This window comes from Poecile atricapillus, chromosome 18, assembly GCF_030490865.1.
Source record: "Poecile atricapillus isolate bPoeAtr1 chromosome 18, bPoeAtr1.hap1, whole genome shotgun sequence".
NCBI lineage: Eukaryota > Metazoa > Chordata > Aves > Passeriformes > Paridae > Poecile > Poecile atricapillus.
In genome coordinates this window covers 523,740-550,734 of record NC_081266.1, presented here as the reverse complement: position 1 = coordinate 550,734, position 26,995 = coordinate 523,740, and the positions used below count along the sequence as shown (strand labels likewise).

At 41.4% G+C, this 26,995-nt stretch overlaps 1 protein-coding gene across 3 annotated transcripts; it reads left to right on the top strand.

The window, feature by feature from the left end:
- Window positions 1-10,384: 10,384 nt before the first annotated feature.
- NUP50 (nucleoporin 50) lies at window positions 10,385-26,965 on the top strand. Of its 3 annotated transcripts, none has more exons than XM_058852930.1 (8): window positions 10,385-10,650; window positions 13,391-13,492; window positions 14,570-14,653; window positions 17,315-17,510; window positions 18,960-19,619; window positions 20,879-20,957; window positions 21,978-22,096; window positions 26,761-26,965. In XM_058852930.1, exons 1-8 carry the CDS (start codon window positions 10,543-10,545, stop codon window positions 26,772-26,774), a joined length of 1,362 nt encoding a protein of 453 aa, XP_058708913.1. In that variant the 5' UTR covers window positions 10,385-10,542; the 3' UTR covers window positions 26,775-26,965. The 3 variants fall into 3 exon arrangements, with proteins under 3 accessions (XP_058708913.1, XP_058708911.1, XP_058708912.1); XM_058852928.1 differs by lacking the exon at window positions 26,761-26,965 and adding an exon at window positions 22,771-26,696; XM_058852929.1 differs by lacking the exon at window positions 26,761-26,965 and adding an exon at window positions 22,771-26,696 and having other exon boundaries at window positions 10,395-10,650; window positions 13,414-13,492.
- Window positions 26,966-26,995: the final 30 nt, after the last annotated feature.

Below are 26,995 nucleotides of genomic sequence, written 5' to 3'. Positions count from 1 at the left end.
ATCAGTGAAATTCCCACCGAAATGGGGGAAATCCATTGAAATTCCCAGTGAAACAGGGGAAATCAGTGAAATTCCCACTGAAATGGGGAAAATCCAGAGAAATTCCCACTGAAACAGGGGAAATCCATTGAAATTCCCTCTGAAATGGGGGAAATCAGTGAAATTCCCAGTGAAACAGGGGAAATCCAGAGAAATTCCTCCCAGCATTTGGACATCGCTTCTTTGGACTTCCAAAAATTCCCCGAAAAGCCCAGCGGGGTTTGGGATCTCGGGCTGTGCCGGGCGCAGGGAGGAGGAATTCCCGGGATTGCTCCAGGTAGGATCCAGCTGATTTCCAGCTGCCACCGCTGGAATCCCAAATCCTGGGAATTCCAGGGATCCCGGCCCTTTCCCACCCCGTAAATCCCGGGATTTGCAGCTGGGCTGTGCCCGCAGCTGGGGCCGGATCCCAGGAATCGGGAGATTCCCTCTGGAATTCGGCTCCAATTCCCTCAGCTCCAGCCCGGGAGTGGGAAAAGGGAGGAAAAACTTCCCAAATCCATGAAATCCGCGGGAGAGGATGGAAACCTCCAAAGCGATGACGCCACCGGCCTGGAAGAGCTCAGCCTCCCCTGTGTCCCACCCCCGGGGTTAACTAATTAATTAATTGGATTAATTACCCGGATTAATCACAGCTGAGGCAGCGCTGGGACCGATCCCGTTTTTCACCTGGAAAATCCATCCCTGCCTTTATCCCAGCACCGCTTGGGGGGGAGGAAAATTTCTTTTCCAGCCCGGAAAATTCCATATTTTTCCCATGGAATTGGGGTTTTTCCCTGCCCTGCTGGGGGCTCCTGTCCCCCCCAGAGGGTGCCCGGGATTTGGATGTTTTTCCCCAAGAAAATTCCCAAGATTTTCCCTGAATTCCCAGCTCAGGGAGCCACCAGGCCTCGGACAGATGTTTTCCATAAATAACCAAACAAGGAGCGCACGGCAACAGGGAAAGCAGATCCAATTAGGCCGGAGGAATTCTCTGGAAAAGGGCTGCGCTTTCATTATCAAAATACCAGATTTTACCTCTGGATTCCAGGTTGTTTTTCCCAGAAAGAACCCGGCAGGGAGCGCGTCCCTCTCTCCCTAAATCCCGGCCCAACCTCCTCATCCCAAACCCGCAGAAAAGAGATCAGGAACAACTGAGCCAAAAAAAATAAACAAAATAAAAGAAGGGAGAAAAGGCTTTTGCCAAGGGGAGGGGAAAAGCTCCGGAATTCGCTGGATTTCCTTCCTTCCTTCCTTCCTTCCTTCCTTCCTTCCTTCCTTCCTTCCTTCCTTCCTTCCTTCCTTCCTTCCTTCCTTCCTTCCTTCCTTCCTTCCTTCCTTCCTTCCTTCCTTCCTTCCTTCCTTCCTTCCTTCCTTCCTTCCTTCCTTCCTTCCTTCCTTCCTTCCTTCCTTCCTTCCTTCCTCCCTTCCTCCCTCCCTCCCTCCCTCCCTCCCTCCCTCCCCTCCCTCCCTCCCTCCCTCCCTCCCTCCCTCCCTCCCTCCCCTCCCTCCTCCCTCCCTCATTGTGTCAAAGTGTAAAAGATTCAGAAAAGAAACCACGTTCTCCTCCAAGTGAATCACTCGGATTTGCAATGCTTCAACCCTTCCAGGATGTGCACTCATACTTGTGCCCCATTGAGTCCTTGAAAATGGACTGCTCATGTCCTTTGAGAAAAGAATCCTGTCTCGTCTGAACATCACTTATTCCCAGGCATTTCACATTAATGAAGAATTTAACAGAATATTGAAGTTCTTGTTAACTTTTCTCCTTTTCTGACTCCTTCCTCAGAAATGAGCAGTCCATCCCTTCCAGCATCACTTTCCAGAGCATTCCTTCATCTCATTTTCAGGCAGGAGGTAATGAGTCAAACTGATTCTACAGAATGTTTTTCTGAACAGTTCATCTCCCTTGGCCACCTGGGAAAACATGGGCAGACTGATAGACAAACCTGGCTGAAAGTAACAGTAACAGAAAAAATGTCTCATGCTTAGGACCCAAGGTTTCCCAAACTGTCGAGGAGTTTAAGAAGCCTCTTTCAAACAAGAGTTATGCATATGAATCTCTTCAGCATTTTGGAAAATATTTAAGCTTTTTAATAAGGAAAGGTAGGAAAGAATAAGCTGCTATCAGCCCAAGCCTGATTCACAATTCAACCACACTGTTATGGAAGAGGTAGGTACCTGTGCCACTAATGTATTCACCAAATAAGTCATCTGCCATGAGGAACTCTGTGTTTGTCCTACTACTCTAAAACCCAGGCCTGGCTCTGGCAGAGGCCACAGACTTTCTGTTCCCTATCACATCTCCTTATGGTCAAGTGAAGAAGAATTGACACCTGTCACCTTAGCTTCATCATAATTGATTCAGCTGCCTCATGCCACATTTTGCTCTTACACAAAGTTCATGCACATCTGTTCCCAAAGTTTTGTTCTCCCATGAGGTATTTAACCCAAACCCATTTTTGCTCTGAAGAAAAATATTAAATTAATTTCTGTGGCAGAAAGCAACAGGGCCTTTGTAGTGCAATGAACAGACAGTGACCCAGCAGGGAGCAAAAGGAACATTACAATGAAGCCTCCACATCTCTCTGGTTCTATGCAAAGTTCCTAGCAATACTGAGACATATTTCCACAGGACAGTTAAATTTCTGCTGAATGGGATGAAAAGATGAAGCAGCCCATTTCACTGTATTCAGCAGGCTCCTGCACACAGAAGTCCTGCTTAACATTTCTGCTGAACAAAGCCCTAGGGCAGAAAATATATTGAACTCCCGTAGTGGGGTCCCAGTAATGGCTTTCTGAAACTATATCAATTTGTATCATTTGCAGAGCACAGATATTTAATATGGTTTTAATTACAGAAGCCTTCTAGATATTGTATTTCTTTTCTCTCTTCATCCCATCCTCTTTTTCAATTTTGTTGTTGCTGCTGTTGTCCTCCACTTCCAGCCTCACTGTCTTGACTCAGTCCCCAGAATCCTTTTATCACTCTGCTTTGAAGAAGAGAATTGAATTTCTTTTGTACATTGAGGTGAATTTGTAAATAACACTTGCTCAAACAAATTTTGCTCCAAGGATCACTCTGGGAATATATTCAGATCAATACCATTCCTGTTAATATCGCTGGAAAGCAACATTGCAGAGCACCACAGAGTGAGGCTGTGGGAATATCATCTTCAAAAGAGGGGATCTGAGAAAGTGAAATGAGAAGTGTTGAGCAACAGGATATTGTTCATGCAGTCCATGCACTCATTCTCTGGAGCAGGGTACACTAATTATCTCCTGCTATTGAAGCAGCATACACATAGGCTCCCCAGTATGACAACTGTGCTGGGAGCTGTGCAAGCTGAGGTTTAAAAAAATTGAATAACGAAATGAAATGAAATGAAATGAAATGAAATGAAATGAAATGAAATGAAATGAAATGAAATGAAATGAAATGCTTATGATAGAAAGTCTCCATGTTCAATGCAATTATTGGTTGTGTCTTACTTAACATGCAATCGTGGGGAACAGCTCCAAAGAATATTAAAAAGTACATTCTGAGTTCTCGTGGGTTTTTTCTCTTCTTTAAATAAACATAGTGAGGTTTCTTAAATAATCCTCTCTGCACTAAGCATAAGTGCAATGAGAGATGTGCAAAGACAAAACACAACAGGCCATCAGAAAAATAGATTAAATCCTTGTGTGAGTGAGGCTTTCTCTCCTGACCACCAACATTCTAGTAATGCAATAAAGTGTTCTCACTTCACTTGTGAACTCTCTCCCAAAAAATGGTAAAAAAAAAGGCTTTTGAGTGCTTTACAAAAGTTTCCAGGGCTGTCAAAATAAAGGAGGGAGATGGACACTGAGTATATCAACACTGTGCTTGTGCTCCTTCCCCAGGTGAACACAGAAAATTCTCAGGTGTAGTGGTGTCTCCCATGGGAGATCCTGTGTCCCAGCCATGGCCACACTGCCTCAGTCAGAACAAGAAGACTGAGTAACACACAGCCCAAAAATGGATGCAAATCTCCAAGCTACAGCTCATGCAAGTTAGCCAAAAGTCTGCTGCTGTCTTGATACTCTTCCTCTTTTCCACACTAAATTTCCAGCCTCAATGCTCTCCCTCTTTTTTTCTGGGCTAAACATCAGCCTCCCTGTCCTTGCCCAAGTTAAATACTAGGTGAGTTGTGTAAGGATGCCAAACAATTCATCTTCTTTGTTCTATGGTGCTTGTTTTACTCTCTTGATGCCTCTGCAGAAACCTTTTTTATAATTGGCCCATTCTTGCAAGACTAGCATTTGACTTGCTTTTCAAATGCCCTTTGCTTGGGACTTAAATCCCCTTCCAGTCCTTTTATCTATGGGCCAAAACTCACAAACATATCCCAAGCATAGGACAAAAGCAGAATCCAAGGGCGAACAAAGGAAGCCCAAATTTACTTTGAGAAACAGCTAATGATATTTTTTATTCAGTCTCATGACTAGCCAGGAACAGGCTGACTCATGACATTTGAGTGCCCTGGCTCAGCAATCCTGAATTGCTGTTGGAACATCTGTGTCCTCTAGTCCTCATGCTTCTTCATCTCACCCTTGGCTATTTTGCATTGCTGGGGAAATACATGATAACAAAAGTTAAAGGTGAAAAATAATTAAAAATAACCTGGACCTAAATAACATGACTTGGAAAGGTGTCTTCTTCCTGGCTTCTGTTCCTAAAGGTTTACCTTCAAATTCCCAGTTGCAAATATATACTGTAAAAACATATCACAAAAATAAATGTGATCTTATTAAAAGGGCTTGTCCAGCTACCTTCTGTCCTCACTTTCCCTCAGAGATTAGTCACTTTAGGATCACTTTGCAGCTGGGATCTAAGTTTTCCCTTCCTTGATTCTACAGGACATGGGTCTTTTGCTTCTATTTCTTAATTTTTGTCAGTATGTTATGATGTCAGTGATACAATGTTCTGTGTTAATCTTTTTTTCTTTACTTTTTTTTATGTTAGGCTCTGAAACATGACTGACTTTGCTGAAAGCATTCTACACTCCTTTGCTCAAATGCCATATGAAATTACAAAATGTATTTGCCATTAACAATATTTTTGCATGTACCTGATGTAAAACATCTTCAGTTATTGATTCAAATGTTATACCTAAAACACTAAGAGGAATCCAGCAGTAATCTTCAGCAGAATAGCAACCAGACATCTTGCTTCATGTCTGGGCATCTGTTTTACAGTATGAAATACCATCAGTTTTGAGACAGGATTCTGCAGCCAACAAGAAAGATGAGAGACACTATGTACAAGGGCCTGGAGTGACAGAACAAGGAAAAATGGCTTAATACTGAGAGAAAGTAGGGTGAGTTTACATATTCCCTGTGAGGGTGGTCAGGCCCTGGCACAGAGTGCCCAGAGCAGCTGTGGCTGCCCCATCCCTGGAAGTGTCCAAGGCCAGGCTGGATAGTGCTTGGAGCAACCTGGGCTAGTAGAATGTGTCTCTGCCCATGGCAGGAGATGGGATAAGAAGAGGTTTAAGGTCCCTTCCAACCCAAACCATTTCAGGATTCTGTGATGATTCTATATAATGACAAAAAATGTTGATAAAATGCTTGCAGAACTAGAGACAAATTCAGTACAGACAGGATAAGAGGAGCAATGTTTTCACTGGACACAAATTTAAAGGAAAAAACTGATATTTGAGCCCAACGTTCAACATCATAGCTGTTCCAAAAAAATCTCTCCCAAGTAGAGGCTTCAGTGAATTGGGCGAGTCATCCATTGTTTTCCAGTTTAAAATCAATGGGCTTCAAAAAATCTGAGTTCTGCAATTCCCTGCTGCACCAATGTTTGTCATAGAATCATTCCTATTTCCTCTTACTGTATTTAGCAGAGCAACTAGCTCCCAACATCTACTAAAAATACTGCCTCCTCATTGACCTCCTCACTCCCCGGTTTAGCTGCAATCAGAGGTTCTGCTGGGGAAGAATCCTCAGGTCTCCCTCACTCATCATCGGTCATGACCATGAGAGGGGGGCTTTTATGTTGCAGCTGTGACCATCACTTTTCCAGCACCTGTCTTTCTTACAATATGCACACTCACTAATGTTACCAAGTCTCCCAGGGGAGCTTGAGGTAAGTTGCCCATGCCCTCACCCCATTTCTTTCCCCAGGGGCACTATTCCTTTGAAAATTCCTTCCACAACTGCAACTATTTTGTGTTTAGTTGTTTCTCGCTGTTTTTCTCTATTCTGATAAACTCTCAAAGCAACATCTAACTGCTCCCCTAAATCACAGTAGTCTTGTCCCTCAGCCTTTTGTAATTTTCTTCTAATATCATCTGAGGATTGTCCCACAAATATAGGGGTTAATTGATTTTTTCCTTTCTATGCTTCAGGATTGATATTAGTATATTTTTGAGATGTTTCTTTTAGGTGATTTAAAAATTCGATAGGCAATTCCTTACGATCTTGCTTAATTTTTGAATAATTTTCGTATTTTGATAGTCTTTGATATGGCATGTCTAAATCCTTACAGTATCCTTTGTTGATATCTATTTAATCTCTTTCTAAACATGGCCACATTAGGATCCTGCTTGGAATCCACAGTGGGAAAATTAATATCTAATATACCCATCAAGTTACCAGTCAAAATTTGCTCTTCCACAAAACCTCCTACTGGTTTCAGCAACTCTTTCTGTACTATCTGTATATCAAACAACATTTCTAACATAAGTATCTATATCCTTCCAGTCTGGATCCTGAGTTTTAATCATCATTTCAAAGGCTTTTTTCTGGGTCATATTAGTAGGTGCCAGCCATTGACTTCCAATTATTAAGGTATTATTAAGAACTTTTGCTGTGATTGGACTATCCATACCTACCCCCTGACGGAGGGGAACTGTTATCACAACTCTGTGTTTAGCTCTAAGTTCCCCTGTAATTGGACTAAAACCCACTGTTCAGTCTTCAGCATCCAGTGTCCTTTTTACCTGGCTGCTCCTTGACCCCCACTTTTGAATAAGTGCAGTATCATTGTTTTGCATAACTTCCACTTTGTCAGCCTTGCAGAGCTGAGCTGCCATCCTGCTTGTGTTTTGCATGACTTCTCTTTACCTAAGTTATTTATTTTTTTATTTACTTTATTTATTTTTCCAAGGCCATGCTGTTCTGTTCAACTGTCCTTGATAAGAATAAAATGTTGTTCTGTTAATTTATCTTTATAAAGTGATGTCTTGGGGTGATTTTTTTGATGATATTTTACTCCTTAATAATCTGCTTTATGCCCAGAAATGTCTATAGTATTTTTAAGATGAACCAGGGAGCAAGGCCAGACCCTGGAAACCTGTACAATCTCCTTCTCTCCAGCAAGTCGGCAGCTACATGGATTGTTACTTCACTGCCATTTTACGGGATTAATTTCCACCAATTTAGGCAAGTAGCGTCTGGGTATTTTGGGTTTTTTTTCTCCTCCTGGTCTGAAGGCTTTTCACCAGCAAATCCTTTTGGCAGTTTTTTTTTTTTGTTTTGTTTTCTCTCCAGCCTGGGGAGCCTCTGGGGCAGCTACAGCTGGTTTGAACCCTGGAAAGACCAAGCCAGTAAAGGAAGGGACATTAAACCCACCAACTTAACCGGCTGTGAGGAGAAGACCCAAGCCAGAAATCCAACAGGTTCCCAGCTGCTTTGTGAATTCTGTTCTCCTTCTCTCACAAAAAAAGGTAGTTGCCATCTTTGCCTCTTGGCCACGAAGTGAGATAGTGGTGGGGTGTAAGGTTCAATTTTATTTTTTTCCTGTGCTTTGTGGGTGTCTTGCTTTTGTTAATAAACAGTTCCACTTTTCTTTCACTTTCATCCCCTGGTATCTATTTCTCTCATTGTCAGAAGAAAAGGGAATTATTGAAGCCCTCTCTCTCTAAAGAAAAACACTCAGAGTGTTTTTCTCCTAGAATGTGTCTTCAAACTGAGACAAGTCAGTAAAATACTGTCCTTATACAATCAATGGACCAAAGAAGTATAAAGATGGCCACCATAAGTTCCTCTAGGAACTGGATACAGCCTTTACACTATAATGTAAGAAACTTCTCTTCTATAGATTTCCATAGCCCTTCTAGGACCATATTTCCCACTCTCTCTTATCCACAGCCCAAGCAATGTACTTCAGGCGTTCCTATTGTTGCCTTTTTCCCAATGTGGAAATGAAACTCAAGATAATTTTAGTAAGGAGGTAATATAAAAGAGGATCTTTATTTGAAGGCCTTGAGAAGCAGTTATGGAATGATGTCCATGAAAGCCCACCCCGTACCCCCCCAGGAGTGAGTACCTTTTTATAGGTTTTAGGAAATTAGCATAATTGATAAAAAGCACCAATTAGGAGGACAAGTGGTGATGCAATTCCCCCCCAGGTTAAGCCCCTTCTCAGGAGTCCCCTCCTCGGTACTGGTTGTACTTTGTCCATGAAAATGTATCTCAAAGAGCTGTTCTCAGCCTTGAATCCAGGAAGAACCAAGAATGGACAGGGGTCTTGTATCTCCCAGGGCTTGTAGCTCTGGAATTTGTTTTTTCTTTCTGCCTAGGGAAAGGCCATGGAAGAATATTGGGAAAACTAGCTACTAATACAATAGGCTATAGAGCTACAAATATGTGAAAAGAATACAGAGAACATACAAAATACAAAAAGACAAAACCCAAATGGCATCACTATTATTCCCACCAAATTGTTACCACAGAATGACCTTTGCTGCTGGTGGCAGTGGGATCACACAGACAACTTTGCCCCTTTCTCTAAGGGTGATAGAACTTCATTGCACCTACACTGCTGAGAAACACCAAACTTGCTGCTTACACGTGTAGCAATGTTTTCCCTCAAATATCTGTTATTGAGAAGAAAGACATTTCAAATAGGAGCTGTAAGAGTGACAGCCTCAAATAAACTTCAGTGATGGGAGAAGTATCATCTTTACACAGTGTCGTGGTTTTAAAACTAGTAACTAAAAAATTACTTATTTTTTGCTGTGAGATATGGATTAGAATAAGAGCAAAACAGGTTTAAAACTTAAAAGGACCTGCCAACAGAAATAGGTGCCAATCCCATATTACCACGCAGGGGGGAATATTTCAAATCATCAAGTTGTTTAACTTTGTGTGGATCGGGAGTCCTATACAACAGAACAGCCATGTTTCCAGTTAAAATACTTTATAGGAATTCCTCAGAAACCTTCCAAGCAACTGCACAAACATAAAATATATCAATGGGGAAATGCCTGGAATCCCATTAAGTGACGCTGGAAAACTCCTTATTCAAAGAGCATTTTGCAAATGGACTTTTCCTTCAGCACTGTGTCTTACAATAAATAAGCGTTGACAGAAAAAGCAATTAAAAAGCTACACTTCTGGAATAACAAAATGTGCAAACAACGGAGAAAATATTGAAATATTTTAAGTATTTAAAATTTAAACTAAATTTTAAAAAATAAATTTAAATTACATTTAAATTAATTTAAAAATAATTTAAATAAAATTTTAAAAAATCAAATAAAAACGCATTTTTAAAGAGAATACATTTTTATTTTCCTGCTTCTTACATTTCAGCATGATAGCAGTACTGGAGTTTCCAGGCTCTTTTCAGCAAACTCCACGTGAAGTGCCTCAGCCTGGGTAAGAGCAGCCTCATCCCTTCGGCGGCCGTGCTGATGCAATCACTGAAAAGTGACCTTTTCAGCTCAAATCGAGTGTGTCTTGGCAGGGCAGCGCTGGATTCTTGTTCTCTGCCCCCCACTGGGACAAAATCAGCATCTTTATTTTCAGCATTTAGGCCGAAAAGGGCTGTGTAGAGCCCTTTGTCTCCGGGTGCCTTCCACCCTGTGGTGAAGGTGTTTGCCCTGATCATCCCAAGCAGCACCGGGCCGCAGGTTTCTGGAGCACGCTTTCCTACAGGTCTAGTGCACACACCAGCGCACTGCTTATAGCTAACACCCTGATTGTGATTAATTAGAACAAGTAATTAAAAATTAACGAGAAAAGTGAGCCAGTGGCAGGGAAGAGGAAGGAGGGCTGCACAGCAGGACAGCCCGTGACAACTCAGGGCACGGCAGCCCCTCAGCCGCCCTGAGGCGCCTCCCATGTTGGAAATGACGAATTATGCAATTTAGAACCAGCGAACATTAATCTGATAAAAACATATAAACAAGTGAGAAAGCTTTTTTATCAGCTTCTGGGTGGAGGCCAAAATTTTGTCGGGCGCGCAGAGAAGGGTCCTGGCCAAGGGTAAAGTAATGCCTGAGTAAAAGCCGACGTTAGGGTTTTATCTCTCCCGACGATCTCCAGACGGTTTGCTGAGAGCGCGGCTCGCGCCGGAAGTCACGTGACCCGCGCGCTGCGCACACCCCGCCCCGCTGCCCCCGCCGGGCGCACGCGCGGTGCGGGCGGGCCCGAGACGGCGGCGGACGCGGTGCTCCCGCTCTGGGCCCAGCGAGCCCCGTCCCCCTGCGGACACACCGGGGGCGGCCGGGCCCGGCGGCATCGGGCATTGTGGGGCCACAGTGGGGGATGCTGAGCGCGCCCCGGGGCCGTGCAGCCTGCGAGGAAACCCCGCCTCCCGCGCGCCTCGGCGTCGGCCCCACTGCGCAGCGCGGAGAGAAGCTCCCGCCCGAGCGAGTGAGTCCCGCGGCTCCCACACGCGGGGGGCGCGAGGGGTGGTCGGAGACGAGCGGCACCCGCGAACGGGGTGTGCGGGCTGCGCATGGAGGGAGCGGCACCCGCGAACGGGGTGTGCGGGGTGCGGGTGGAGGGAGCGGCACCCGCGAACGGGGTGTGCGGGGTGCGGATGGAGGGAGCGGCACCCGCGAACGGGGTGTGCGGGCTGCGCATGGAGGGAGCGGCACCCGCGAACGGGGTGTACGGATGGAGGGAGCGGCACCCGCGAACCGGGTGTGCGGATGGAGGGAGCGGCACCCGCGAACGGGGTGTGCGGGCTGCGCATGGAGGGAGCGGCGCGGCAGCGGGGTTTTGGGGGCACCGCAGCGGTGCCGATTCACAGGGTTCGGAACGCACGGATGGTTGTGTGGGGTGCGCGGGGAACACGCGGTGTCCCCGGGACCGAGCCGGGAGTCAAAGCGGAACGGCAGCTCCGCGGGGACGGCGGCGTGGGGTCGCCTCGGCGGCATCCGGCTTCCGCTTCCTCCCGCCGGCACCCGCAGCGACACCGCCGGGGCCCGGCACCCGGCTCCGGCCCCTCGGTGTTCCGGTGATGCTGCACACCTCCAGCTAAGCCTCGCTTGGGAACGGCTGCCTTAAGTAGGGCAGAGAAACTCCTGGGCGGATCTCCGTAGATCGGCAGAGTATCTGGGTTATTTTTAAACAAGAGCAGGTTGTTAATGGAACAAGAGTTAGACTGGATATCAGGAAAAGATACCAGAGGGTGTCGGGCACTGAACAGGCTCCCAGGAATGGTCATGGCCCCGAGGCTGCCAGAGCTCCAGGAGCGTTTGGACAGCGCTCTCAGGGATGCTCAGGGTGGGATTGTTGGGGTGTCTGTGCAGGGCCAGGAGTTGGACTGGATGATCCCTGTGGGTCCCTTCCAATTGAGGATATTCTGTCATTCTTTGATATGTTTCTCAAAATACTTCTATCTCAGCCTGTTCAGAACATGTGCTCCTAAAACTTGGTGAAGTTTGTGAGCACCAACCTGATGTAGGTTTGTGTTGGTTCTTGTTTCACGGGGATAGACTGCATTTCAGGTTCTCCGTTAGATTAATGTATTTTAGATCCTCTACAGTACTCTCGAAGCGAAATTGTGTAAACATAGGTGGGTGCAGAGAACCTGGAGCCCAGGTTGACAAGGTTATCCCTCTTTTGGTGTGGGACAGATTTATTTAATGTGCTCTTTCAGTAACTCAAATACTTTATGTAATTATCAAACTAATAAATTTAAATAATTTTATAGTATATACATAATGTGAATATATGCACAAAAATATACAGAATACTTCTATTTATTATAAATTAAAGTTAAAGTGTATTACATAATATAATACATTCTATATAAAAAGAAAGTATTGAAACAAAAATTTAAATAAAATGACTTCAAAATAACTTATTTTTTAGCTTTTCAATGGATTAGATTGAAATAGTCTCCCAGGGATCAAGCAAGGATGTCTACTTTTAGGACAGTGTGGATTAGGGCATTTAAACATGTATACACAGGCCAATCTTTGTCCCTCAACTTCTAGAAGCCCTAGTAACTTGACCTTATTTGTGATGTGTGTCAGACAAAATTCAGGACATGGGTGTGTGATCTCCCAAGACTGCTGTGCTGCTGGATTTACTGTTCTATAACATTTCAACATATAAACAAGATATCATGTAACAATGTATTGTTACAATTTCTGGCTTTGAAATTCAGCTATTTGTGCATTTTTTTTTTCTTTTTTTCTGGGCAGGTCTTAATCACAAACCAAAGAGGGTTTTTGGAAGAGTTTTAATTTTTGTGCTTGCTTAAGATTTAAATTGCAACAAAACCACATATTTCCTTTGGAAAGTTTTCATACTTAGTGAATATATCAGAAGATATAACCATTGTTAGTAAAAACCCCTCTTTTTTCATGTAAAATTCCAGTAGTGTGATTGCTTGCCAGGTTTTTTAGATTGAATCCAGCTACTATGTTTTCTTTCTTTGGTTTTGTACACAGCTCATAAGTTGTACTTTAGTAAAATGGAACTCAGAACAGTTACAGACCTTCCTTCTGCAATGCTGATTTTGCTTTACATCACAGAGATAACCAGAAACTTGATGATTTGTCTGCTTACAGTAATTGCTCTAAAATTCATGGCATGTCTTGTGTATCCTTTGTAGGAAAGTTAATCTCATTTATTCATAATTTTTTTTCAAATTAGTAATTGCCTACCAATCCAACTTTTAAAGGGGAGCATTGTCTTCAGTCTTAACCAAGCTCTCTGATCAGTTGATTCAGTGGATCCTCATTAGTATTTATTTTAGATGTGATAAAGCAACTTACTTTTTTCTTGCTGCTCACATGAGTATCCTGAGGTGGCAATGTAGACTGGAATGTTTTAACCTCAGCTTTGGGGTTTTTGTAGCCCTTCAGAATGAGAATATATGAGTTATAGTTCTGAAAGGAATTTTCCAGCTGCTGATTTATCCCATAACCGAACTGTACACTTCTGTTGTTACTTTAATTTAAAATAGAGTATGGCTGATTACCACAACTTTAATCTCAAGTGCCACTGAGTGTTTTTGCCACAACATTTGGTTTTCAGTTGTCATTCCAGTCTTGACCCGCTTCTACATGAACTGCAATTCCTGTATTTTTGTTCTAAGAATACAAATTGAAGATCATTGCTACTTAGAATTTAATTTCTGTGCAATTCTTTCTAGGATTTCTTGTTTCTTCCACACAGGTGTAGAAAAATGGCAAAGAGAATTGCAGAGAAGGAACTGACTGACCGAAACTGGGACCAAGAAGATGAAGCTGAGGAGGTAAATAAAATACACATTAGTTCCCCCACTACGCACCCCTGCAGGTAGTAGAGTAGCTCTTTACACTTGCTGTGTATCTTGTGCATGAAACCTACAGTAGAACTGGTTAAAAGTGTAGTAATTAAAGATAATTTTATAGAAGTGCATTTTTGAAAATTATTTTTATAAAGCTTCCAGTCATGCAGACCATATTGCAAAGCAGCTTTTAAGAGTTAAAATTACATCAGTAGTTCTGAGGAAAGGAACTTCATGTTTCTAGAGGGAAGCTTGTTAAAATGCAATTGGAGTCTTCATATATGTGATAGATATTTATTGAATTGACAGGAAAAGCAGATTTGATTTCTGATGATAAATGCTCTGTATGTCTCCAGTATTTTTTTTTTGAGGATCAGTAATTTTAGCTGAATGTCCCCACACAGCCAACAGAATTAGGCAAATAGTTCAAGTGGTATGTTTCATTTGATTGTAAAAAGAGATTTTCACCTTTAATGTTTCACACTTCCTTATGGCTCATGTTTAAACAAACTGGTTTAGTTTTTTCTGTCTAAAAGTATTCAATGCTTAGGTCTATAAATGTAAGAAAGAAAGCTGACTCTTCCAGGAATTTGAATATAAAAAAACTTAATTTCCTCATTTATTGCAGGGTAGTACTGAGCCATTAGCTTTCTTAGCCAGTGTTTGAACTACAGCAGAATGCTGGAGGTTGCCTTAGGGCCCACATCTCCATATATTTGCTCCAAACTGTGGGTTACTGACAGATTCCCTTCAGCAGAAAGAACATAGAGCTGTGTTTTAAAAAAGCAAAGCAAAACTTAGATTATTTGTTGTAATAAAACAGAGATAGCACAAAGAGAAATGTAGTGCAGAGCCAGAAAGAGTTTTCCAAGTATCAGCCAACATTCAGGTAGCTGGCAAGCTCGTGACAGTGCTGTATTTTTGGAGTGGGTTGGTTTTTAACTTCTTCCCTTGTTTGTTTGGTAGCAGTGTTAGAATTGTGTTCAAAACCTGATCTTGGCTGTCCCTTCATGTTGTGCTTTTCAAGTATTCCACTAATGATTCCATAACTTCCTCTTAAAGGTGGGAACATTCTCTGTGGCAAGTGAAGAAGTCCTGAAGAACAGAGCTATTAAAAAAGCAAAGCGCCGAAATGTTGGGTCAGAGGTAATGTAGTCGCTTAACATGAATGCTGGAGTTTTACTCACTTACAAAATACAACATCATGCTCAAGTTTTTACTTCCTTGGGCTGAATAAATTTATCATTTTGACTCAACAGCTTATATGTGCACATGAATTTTGGCTGTACTGCTCCATGCTAAGAATAAGGCTAAGGCAAATAAAAGGGGAATAGTAGTTTGACTGGGTAAAGAGGGTGTTCATGCATATTTTTGAAGTAAAAATAAAGAGTGTTTCAGACACAATGTCATTTGCAAATGGGTAAAACTGATTTTTTGCAGAGATGGAAGTATGGAAATGCAAAGTTATTAGTTATCCATACTGGAGGGCTGGGGGATGTCTCAGAAGCTATATTAGTAAACACACAAATACTAAGCTGCTCTGAGAATGAAAAACATTTCTTTTGTGAAGAAGGCTGCTACTTCTTTTTTCTCCCTCCCTGTTAAGAACTTTAGTGCCATCTGCTCTTTGCAGTTAACAAATTGAAAATTGAATGGAGGTTGGCCTTTGTTACAGGTTTAGTCCCTGTGAAAGCATCAACCCAGTCCAGCCAAATTGTTGTCCTTTCAGAAGTCCTTGACAAATGCTTTGTTATATATATATATATATATATATATATATATATATATATATATATATATATATTTACCAGATATGCTTTGAACAGGACATGCATCATGTTAGAAATAACCCTGGAGCTATTACACAGATTGCTTTAGGATTGGATGGGACTCAGCAGAGTTAGGAGCTAGACAGTCTTCTCCTTATGCTTTTGATTTTCCACCTGTAGTCCAAGCACTGTAAATGAGGAAGCTCTCTTAGCCCACTGATGCCTTGAGTAGTGTTAGCCACAAATGTGGTAGAGGATACAGTTAAATAAAGGATTGTACTGAAAAGAGATGATGCAAGACAGATTACAACTTGAGCAGGACAGATTCAGGGGCAAATGGAATAGCAAAAGGGACCACATGGGTTGTAGAAGTAGTCAGGAGACTGGGAGCAAGCTGTTAAGAGCTTGTAGAAGCTGGTGTACTTTAACCCCAGCTGACAACTAAGGACCATGCAGCCCCTCACTCTTCCTCCTAGTGGGATGAAGAGGAGAATCAGACAAAAGAATAGAACCTCTGCATTGAGGTAAGAGCAGTTTAATGATCGAAACAGAATGATGATGATGATGATGACGACGATAAGGGAACCAACAAAAAGAGAAAGAAATAAATCCCAAGGAAGATCATTGATGCACAGGACAGTTGCTCACTACCCACTGACCTCACCCCATCCCCAAGCAGCAATTAGCTGCTCCCAGCCACCCCTCCTCTCCCAGTTTCTATGCTGGCCATGACATTCTGTGTTCAGGTCACTGTCCTGGCCGTGCTCCCTCTCAGCTCCTTGTGTCCTATTGCTGGCAGAGCACAAGACCCTGAGAAGTCCTTGATTGCAGTGAGCACTGCTCAGCGCTAACTAAAACATCCTTGTGTCACCAACATCCTTCTCACCCTGAATCCAAACCACACCACTGTGCCAGCTGCTAGGGAGAAAATTAACTTTATCCCAGCCAAAACCAGGACAGCAGGCTGGACAAAGTCTAAAACGCAGAAGAAATGACATAACAGCTGAAGTTGTGTGAGAAACCTGTGAAATATCTGTGAAAAGGTAAACTTGAAACTTACTGATGTTCCTGCATGGAGCAAGCAGAATGCTGCAGTGAAAAGACAGCAGTTTAACTGGAAAATCTAGAGAGAAAGGTGGGACTGATCAGATCAGAGAGATCAGAGAGAAGCACAATAAAAATGCCTCCCTAGGAATAAGCAGAGGACTGGAAAAGATAGCGCAAAAGGAAGCAAAGAGACCCATAACCATAAGGTCAGATACTGGAATACAGCCTAAAATTGACAAGCTTTGCCATTTCTTCAATGGCAAAAGCAGATGAAACTCAGAAGCAGTTCTCCTCTGATGGTTTTCCAGGGATACTGAAAGTTCACTTCCAGTAGTAAAAGGTCATTACCTTCAAAGACTTAAAAGTTGCAGTGCTTTATTTGCATGTTAATCATACTTTGTCTTTTAGAAACATGTAAGAAATGATATCCTAAAACAATACGGTTGCAAAGACAGTGATCAGAACTGGGTAATGAAAAGGTTGCAGAGATAGATATTTTGTGGTCAGGTACAATCTCTTTGCATCTTCCATCAGTCATACTGGAATTTTGGGGTAAATCACAAGAGGTTTCATAGGTGACTCCAGAGTGATGAGTGGATGAAAGTATTGGGCTCTTAATTGCCATTGTAAATGCTAAAAGTTGTTGAAAATAAACCTGGAATTGCAAAATCCTATGTAATTATTTAAAGAAAACTAGATGCTGTGAATGTCTAATAGCTAGTCAAACAAATCCACAGCTCCAAACAACTTCCATGTGTCCATTTCTTAGACCCAGTTTATTTTCATACCAAACATCTGAGTCTTTTAAGAACAGTAGCAGTGTGTGTCAAGAGGAAGCTGTTAATTTTGTTTGCATAGCTGACACAGTAATGCATGGAATTACATGCTGAACTAGGGCAATACAAACCGAGAATATCAGGAATATTAAATGGGGATGGGATTTGTGTGGAGATGTATGTAACTGGTTGTCTCTCTTTTTTTCTCTCCTCAGTCTGAAAGTGGAGGAGCTTTTAAAGGGTTCAAAGGCTTTGTAGTGCCTTCTGGAAAAGGAGGAGGTGGCTTCAGTGGATTTGGGAATGGTGCAGGAATAAAGCCTTTGGAAGGGCTGTCCAATGGCAGCAGTAGTGTCTCTAGTACTCCTTCTTTCAGCAGTTTGAAGAGCACCTCTGAAACACAATCAGCATTTGGTAAGTTTTAAATAAGCATACATATTTATCAATACCTTCAGTCATAAAATCTGTGGGGTTATTTTAGTAATGGAAAAACAAATTTAGACCATCTTGTAGTTGTGTTTTAAGGTTTTGAGTCTTTATATCTCTTTGTAAGATTTCTTAATATTTTAGAGTGCTGGAGGGACAAGTTTTCACATGCATGCAATTTAAAGAGGTGGCAACTAAATTCATGTTTCTAATACTGGAGGTAAAAGTTTTCTAGGCACAGATGGAAGGCACTGTCATAAGGCAGTCTGTAAAAGGTATAAAGCATCTGGTAACATGTCCCAGTTATTTGAATTTAAATAAAAAATATATGCTGCATAGCTAAAGTCTTCATCTTTTTCCTTTGTACATCTGATGCTGCAGGCAGACTTACTCAAAATTTATCTGTTACAGTTATACCTACATTTTTAAGACATTTGAAATACTTTGGCAAATTGAGCTCTCATGATCTGGAATTCCCTGAGGAATATTAATTCTCTCCTTTTCTGCTGGAGGTGCAGAAATGTAATCCTGCCAACACAGAATTTTGGAGTCACCATGCCATAGAGTAGAAATGCTGGAGTTTGAAGTTTAGAGTAACTTTGATTTCAGTGAGCTTGAATAAATTAAGGGAATCTGAAATATTCAATGAGAATTTTTCTATTTTGCTTCTTAGGGTTTTTTATACAGAAGTGCTCAAAAGCTTGTAAAATTATGGGCTAGTGCACTCAGGGTGGTTTAAGGCACAAATGGCAAGAGATAAATTTAGTATTTTGATTTAATAAGTGTTACAGCTTGCTAAAGTTGTTAGATTTTTGTAAGATTTTGAAGGTTTTGGCAATATATAAGACACGTAATTTTTTAAAGTTCTGTACAAGATGTCTTTGGAATTTTTTTTTATACACCAGTGTGCTCCATCTACTTTGTCTATTCCTGACTTGTCTAAATTAAAACTTGGGTCTCGTCCCTGGCATGGCAGTACCTGGGGCACAGTGTGGTGACCTAAAAGAAGGAGCTCAGCTGAGTAACAATGAAGTGATTTGATTAAGAAGTATTGAGCATGTTAGTTAGGCTTTTAAGTGACCTGTGCTTTCTGGGGAAAAAAGGGGTTCTAAGCCACATTCCTCACTAGGTCAGCAAAGCATCCATGTTGTTTTGTTGTGTTATTTTTTTAAACCAGAGCTTATAAACCAAATGAGTTAAGTTGGATATCAGGAAAAGGCTCTTCCCCTGGAGGGTGCTTGGGCACTGAACAGGCTTCCCAGGGAATGGTCACAGCCCCAAGGCTGCCAGAGCTCCAGGAGTATTTGGACAGTGCTCACAGACACAGGATGGGATTGTTGGGATGTCCTGGGCAAGGCCAGGAGCTGGACTTGATGGTGCTGGTGGGTCCCTCCCAGCTCAGGGTATTCTATAATTCTGTGATTTTTCTTGTAACAGGATCCCCAACGTCCAATGGTCCCACTGCTGCTGTGTTTGCTGAGAAGAAGGCTGTGAGCCCACGAGCCAAAGGTGGCAGCCAGCCCTGCTCGTCCGGCAGCGCCTCGAGCGCGGCACACGGCTCCGGCACCTACCACAAACAGCTGGCTGCTCTCAACTGCTCTGTTCGTGACTGGATAGTGAAGCATGTGAACAGCAACCCCCTGTGTGACCTGACCCCCATCTTCAGGGACTATGAGCAGTATTTGGCGAGCATTGAACAGCAGCACGGAGGTGGCAGTGACAGCGGCTCCGAGAGCGAAAGCAGCAAGACCCCTGGCCCGCGGGCTGTTCCTGTGTTTGGCAGTTCAAAGCTCCAGCAAGGCTCCACATTTTTGTTTAACAGCAAAACTGAGGATACCTCAGACAGAAAACCTGAAGCTGCATCAGAAAAAAGAGACACATTGTTAGGAGCTACATCAACTGTCTCGTTTAATTTTGGCAAGAGTGTTGACAGTCCTGTTTTGGGTTCCCTTGGTTCAGGAACACTTAGTAGTTTCTCATTTTCTCCTGGGAATTCAGGTTTGTTTGGAAAAGATGCAAACCAGGCTAAGTCTGTCACTGCAGCATCCACCAGTTTATTAGAAGCTCAGACAGACAGTGGCAATAATGATGACAAAGGTAAATTCTGTGTATTTCTATTTGTAGTTATTTTAATGGTCAGCTGTGAGTGTATGTGACATATGAATACTAAAAAATATGCAATATTAAGTTCATTGAGATGATGGCATGGTGTAGTGTCAGAGGAGGTTTAGGCTGGGTATCAGGGAAAGGTTCTTCCCCCAGAGGATGCCCAGGCACTGAACAGGCTCCTCAGGGAATGTTCAAGGTCCCAAGGCTGCCAGAGCTCCAGGAGCATTTGGACAGCGCTCTCAAGCACAGGGTGGGATTATTGGGGTGTTCTGGGCAGGGCCAGGAGTTGGACTGGATGATCCTGGTGGCTCCTTCCCAACTCAGGAAATTCTATATTCTGTGATCATTCTTGAATCTGAAAGTGCAGAGTTATACCCCTAACTGGGAGAACCCAGCCTTATTTAAGCAACACCAAAAGTATGTGCTTATCAAGACTTCCATACTTCTGTCAGATTTATTTATAATTTATTTATAAATTTATATAAATATACGTTTTATAAATTTATTTATAATTTATTTATGACATTATATATTATATATAATATATAATATAATCATTTATCTGAGGACAGGACTTAAATTGATGAAATTTAAAGCAGCTGGTATGTTCACCTTGGAGCATGGATTTCTCAATCCCACTACTTTTCCTAGCAGGTTTTTCAAGCAATTCCTGAAGTAAAAAGTGTGAGATACAGAGCAATTTAGTCCATTTTACTTAATTGATTGTAAGGCCAACAAAGTTACATAGTACCTGACAGCTTTACTCTGCTCTTTGCATGTGCTGATAGAAATCCTGGTAGCTGAGGGACTGGAAAGGCATAATCTGCTACTCTCATCTGTTATTCTGCAGCTAATTCCCTTCCCCCAAATTAAACCTGGGTCTTGGAAAGTATTTATTGTGCTTTACTTGAACCCATTTGTGGAGCATACTCTTTGAGATGGGAAAGCTGTACCTGTTCAAACAGAAGGTTTTGACTTACTAAGCTTTATATTGTTTGGTATGGATTGGGTATTTTCATCCCACTTAAACGGAAGGTGAGGATGAAGTTGCTTTAAGAGCTGAATGAAAAGCAAGTAACGCTTTTTTTCTGTAGCTAAAGCTGCTGCAAAGTACACATGGACTGAAAGGTGTTCTGGCTGTCACTGACTGGCCACATGTGTCCATGTCAACCATGGTGGGCATAAGGGACTTACAATATAGTGCCAAAATCTGTGCTCATGTTAACATTAAAACATTTTATTTAAAGGAGGAGAAGAGGAGGAAGAAGAGCCACCAAAAGTCATTGTTAATGAAATAAAAGAAGATGATGCTTTCTACTCAAAGAAGTAAGTGACTTTAACTTGGAAAATAAAATTAATACCTGCATATTGCTGTTCTTCACCACTGCAGCACATAATTCATGACATGTTCCTGACTTCCTAATTAATAAAGCTTGTTAGGAATCCATATAGAATATGAACTTGTAAAAAAAAATTAATTACAGGCAGGGGTGTGTAAGATCATACTAAAATTCTTCTATATCTTGGACACAGCTCTAGTAGTTTGTGTTGTATATCTGATCAGCTTTTTTACAAGTGAAGATGTTTCTGCCTACAGATTTTGTACAGTTATATTCAGGACCTTGGGTCGTTACCACAGAAATCATATCCAGTACTGCTGGAAAATCCACCAGGTGGCTTTGCATAGCTTTGCATTTTCAGTTGGAAAATGTTGATTATTATTATATAAAGGAGTGAACAAGTTGTGCTTTTAAGCTCAAAATGAAGCTAGCTCTACTAGAAGCAGTTTTTTAAAGCATGTTCAGTAGTCCAAATAATTGTGTATCTGATTGACACTCAGCACAGAATTTGTCCTGTTACAAAAAGCCATTAGCTTTATCTGAAAGAAGGTGTGTGTGCTACTTGATTAAAATGGCTTTAGGTTTATTAGAGCTTCATTTAAAAAATGTTTATAAATTGTACATTAAAGTCCTGTTATAACTTCAGAATGATACAGCAGGTTCTTATGGCTTTCTAATTAGTGCTTTTTAAAAGTAGCCTACGTTTATTGCTCCTCACAGACCCTGAGTACAGGTTGCTGTGCCTTTTACTTTTCCCTGAAAGTAATACATTTATCATTTCAATACTAAAAGAAATAATTCACTTCCTTTTTGGTCTGCAAGTGCTGTCAGTTAGCACACAAAACAAGGTCAAGAATAATATTGATTTAGGTTACTCACAGCATGTTAAATCCTGATTACTGTTACTGCAAGTCAGATGGTTACATCTCTCTGGGAGATATCTTTGTATTTCATCTCTACATGGCTGCACAAACAAGGATTTGTTATTAATTTTTTTTCTCCACAGGTGCAAACTGTTTTACAAAAAAGATAATGAATTTAAAGAAAAAGGTGTAGGAACATTACATTTAAAACCAGCAGGAAATGAAAAAACTCAACTCTTAGTACGAGCAGATACCAATTTAGGTAAGTACATTTATCCCAGTAACAAGTCTTTACGTCAAAATTCCTTGCTAAGCAGGATTTTTTTGGTCTTTTTTACACAGCATTAACAGATAAAATTAGTGAAAACCTTCCTACTTTTTTTTTCCTAAATCATTTACAATACTGACAAGCACATGTAGTGAGCATTACAGAAGAGAGCACATGAAGCAGGGCATGAAGTAAAAGGTTATGGTGTAAGTTTGGGGGTACAAAGTACCTGTTTTACCCTCGTTTGTCCAGGTTAACCGCTGTCTGTATCAAAATGTTTTGCTTCTGCATATGAGCTGGTGGTCAGAATGAGTAACCTGGCATAAACTAAGCACTGGGAATGGATTCCAAATTTGCTGCTTCTCCCTTGTCCCCTTCCCTTTTTCCTCTGTGTCCCTACTATAATTTGATATTTGGGTTCCTCCATTTAAAAAAGGAGGATGCAGTATTTGTAGAGATTTTCTCATTTCTAATGAGGACAAATCTGAGAACAATGGCCATGATCAGATGCTTAGGGAAGAAGAAGACAAGCATACATGATGTTTGTGAATTGCCTTCCTTCCAAACACCACCCTAAATCTCAATACTAACATTGTATTGCAGTAAAAGTAATTACTAATTGTAAATAAAAATTACTAACTGTAATTTTTCCCCCTCCTCAAATGCAGGAAATATACTGTTGAATGTTCTAATCCCACCTAAGATGCCATGTACAAGAACCGGAAAGAACAATGTTCTTATAGTTTGTGTTCCTAATCCACCCATCGATGAGAAGAATCCAGCTGTTCCTGTCACTATGCTAATAAGAGTGAAAACAAGTGAGGATGCAGATGAGTTGCACAAAATTTTACTGGAGAAAAAGGAGGCTTAAATAAGTTGCAGTCCGTAATTTGAGGAATTAATGCCAAACTGCTGCTGCTCTTTTTTTTCTTCCCTAACTTCACTTGAACATTTAATTCTTTACTCTGATATTAAGAACTGTTACAGGAATTTGGAAAAATTATGTGAGGAAAAGCTAAACTAGCTAATAAAAGCTTTAATAGAACACAAGTGTTGGATTGTGCTCCGTCATTTTCAGTATCTAAATGCAGGACCCTCTTCTGGATAAAGCACATGGATATAAATCCAAGCATATGTTTTTAGTACCAGTCGACCAAATGGACAGAAATCTGAGTATAAAAACATGGTACCAGAGCTTCCTCACAGACTGTAATATAATGCAACCACCTCCTGTTTTGGGAAGGGAGGATGTTCAAGTTTACCTGTTGCAGCTGTTTCTAGACTGCAGAACTTTAATTGGTCTGTTGTATTCTGGTGAGACTGACCTTTTAGACTCAGTGAAGTACTGCATCCCACCAGTGATGATCTCCATTGTGCTGGGTCTGTACCTGCTTTCAGGACTCAGAGACTGCAGATATTTAAAAGAGAATTTGCTTGTGGAGTCTTGTTGACAGTAGTTCCTGCAGAGGAGCTGTCAGTTCTGTTCTTGCTGGAGCAGCAAGCGAATGATGTGCAATACAGTACAAGCAGACAACTGGAGGACAGTTTTGTCTTGGACACTCTGGCATTCCCTGGCTTCTGACAGGTCAGAGGCAAAGGATTGCACTTCCACGTGCTCCTTCCGAGGTGTTTGTCCCTAGTCCTGCAGCCCAGCTGAGGCAGAGCTGGACGTGGTGCACTGGCCCTGCTGCTGGTACTTTGCTGAAGAGAGCTCTTCCCACCAACAAACTTCAGGACTTTTAAAGACCTTTCTGTTTCCTGTGGCCCTTGCCAGGAGACACATGCACAAGGGTGTGTGTCAGATGTATTTTTCCATGTGATAAAACCATTAAGTAAAGCAGCAGAGTGCAGCTTTGGCAGAAGCTTTCTGTTGCATGTGGAGAGCATGGGGTAATCTGTAAACATAGTTTTCAGCTATGATAAAATTAACCAGGTGGCAATAATTTGGGGATCAGAACATTCATTCTGGTCTCAGTTTCCCTCTCAACTTTGTCAGACTGTGTTTGGTGGTTTAATCCTTTTATTTTTTTCAAATGTTTGCTGGAAACTCCTTCCCTAGTAACTTTTTCTACTTTGCTTCCAACTCTGGGACTTCTCCAAGAGCTTGATGTTAATATGAAACTTGAACTGCTCTCAGATGTGTTGCACTGACCAGCTCTGGCAAGATGGAACAAATGCTGTTTTGCCTCTGGCTAATGTGACACAGAGGAAAAACCCCTTTCCTTAAATATAGTCAGTGTGAGACAATTCATACAGGGAACCTGGAAATCCAGCACAGTGGCATCCTGTGGGCAGGGAACAAGGAATAATAGCATTTGATAAGGTGCAGCACATCTCACCTGCACCCCTGCTCTGGGGGGGAGCAAATGGCTGCCTCTAGGCCTAATTCACTGCACAATTCAGGTTATGGCCTTTTTCCCCCCCCTCTTCATTAAAAGGAGGAAAATCTTGATTTTATCTATATCCCTGTTTACCAAAGTTCGAAAACAAAGGCCTTTGCTCGCATTTCAGCCACGCTTAGTGTACAAAAATTGCATTTTTAATACTGGAGTGTGAAGAGAGCTTAGATGCCATTTGAGTTATTTGAAAAATAAACTGGTGCCTTTTGGGGTTTCTTTTTGCATCTGGCTAAGTACTTAAACCATTAAAAGTCAGTGACATTGCTTTCCTCAAAATAAGATACTTTTTTTGAAAAATGTCTTGCTGCTACCTAAATTGGAGGCCCAAAGCTGACAGAGGATGTCTAAATGTGTATGAATGAAAAGCAGAACATTGCCTAAGAGTTTAGTCCAGGCTCTGGTTCAAGGGCTCAGTTAATTTTGCATTTGTCTTTTGACTGTAGTGTCTTAACCCTGTCTCTGTTCAGAAAGGTTTATAGACAGAGCTCTGGTTGTACATCTCATAAACAACAGCTCTGTCTGTAAAAGCTTGACCTTGTCTTTGCTTACTTCCAAAAGCTCATGGATTTGGAACTGTTCCTTTATTCTTAGAAACGTGGACCAACACACTGAACTTAATTAATACTTCTTTCCTTATGCTTTGCCTCTGAAGAGGGCTCGTTGTGGGGTTTTGCACACATGGATGTGGCCCAATTCTGACAGAACATCTCTGGCCTGTTTCCAAACAGGGCACAGAGGGAATGGAAAAATAAGTAGAAGAATAATAAATTGTGTTGGAAAGAATTAAACCTTACCTTAGCCATTGTAGCAAGTAACACCTGAATTCTTCTGTGCATGTATTTAATCAGTAAAGCGAGGGGAAGCTAAAAAATTGGGATGTTACCTTCATTAGAATGTTAAATATATGCATAAACATACAATTTTGAACATTTTATGTGGGGAAAATTGCCTCTAAAAGAACAGGGAAGAATTTCCCTGCAAAGCAGATTTTAATCAATTCATGGTGACCATGCCATTATGTGGACTACGAAGCAGGAAAAGTCAGTTGCACACTGACAAACTTGGTGCTCAGGTATAAAGCACAGCCCTTTTCCAGCACTGTTAGAAATTTTGATGATGCTTCAGTTTCTATTTAAGAAATACTAAAATATAGAAATGCTGTAAAAGGCCAGAGATTGTTACATAGAAATAAAGGCCTTAAATGAAAAAGCAAATTTCATGGAGAGCACAGACATCAGGGTACTGCTGCCTTCATAACAAACTGGCACATGCTAGCCAAGGAAAGAATTCTGATCAGCATTTCACAGCAAGGAGGCTTTCTTGTGTCTTGTTGGTAGTGTATTGAACAGCTGGATAACAGATACCTGATATTAAAGATGCAAGTTCCTGCCCCAATTTGCATTAATGCCTTCACTGTTCCAGCTGTATGTAGATGTGGGAGTGTCTTAGCTATTCTTCCTCTTCTAATTTTGAAGTTTCAGCTGGAAAATAAACATCTTTGCTTCTTTTAATTCTCAGAATAATTTCTAAGGGAGATTATTACAGTTGGCTTGAATTTAATTTTAAATTATATTAAATTGCAATATGCAAGGTTTAGTTTTTTGGGGGGTCCTTTGGGGATTTTTTGTTTGGGTTTTTTTGTTTTGGGTTTTTTTTGTGTCTTTTTTTTTTGGCTGGTTGGGGTTTTTTTTTTTTTTGTAATGTATTCAAAATTATCTATTTGGGAGGGCAACACTGTGTTTCTTTAGTCCCTTTTGATTGATGGATGTCAAAGTTTAAATTAAATTTACAGTTCAAATGAACATACTGTAGAACATAAAGCAGTCAGGAGGTTTGCTTTGCTATTAAAATTGAAGTTCAGCTCCCTTTGCAGCACTGTAACATTTAAACTGTTGTTAAAGACTTTATTTCTGATGCCTTAACTTATTTGCATTTGATAAAATTTTGTAGCTGGTGCCTGTGTGCAAAAATTAACTGACATTAAACAATTTAAAGTGGCATGAGCTAGTCTAAACCCAATGAAGATGCTGAATGTGATGATTTGTTAGTTGTTAGTAGATTTCAAAATGCTCTGAATTTTTCAGTGCATACTTAAGTTTTACATAAAGTGTATGTTAATGTTTTCATTAGTTCTGATACACTGAGGACATGTACAAAAATCCATGGAAAATGTGAATAAATGAATGGAAGATTCATTTGTCTTGTGTGAATCATTATGAGTGCATAACATCACATTAATAAAATGAATTTTACAACCAGTTGCTTGCAGGTGAACTCCTGCCTGGAAAATCCTGCTACTAAAAGAAGGAATGTCCTGCCCTCCCCATTCCTGACTTGGAAACCTGGAGCCAGTCCAGCAAAACCTTTCCTCCTTGCCAGGTCAGTGAGCTGAGCCAGCTTGGAGCAAGGAGCTGGCTGGGAGGACAGAGGCACCTGTACTGCCAGAGAGACTGACCTCAAAACCCTCCACATGAATATTAAAAGGATTTAGAAG

Excerpts from the sequence above, each read along its gene's own strand:
- NUP50 (XM_058852928.1), top strand. The coding sequence starts at position 10,543 with ATGCTGAGCGCGCCCCGGGGCCGTGCAGCCTGCGAGGAAACCCCGCCT. Across the intron at positions 14,654-17,314 it reads GCCGAAATGTTGGGTCAGAG|TCTGAAAGTGGAGGAGCTTT; the intron begins GTAATGTAGTCG and ends TTCTCTCCTCAG. Across the intron at positions 17,511-18,959 it reads TGAAACACAATCAGCATTTG|GATCCCCAACGTCCAATGGT; the intron begins GTAAGTTTTAAA and ends TTCTTGTAACAG.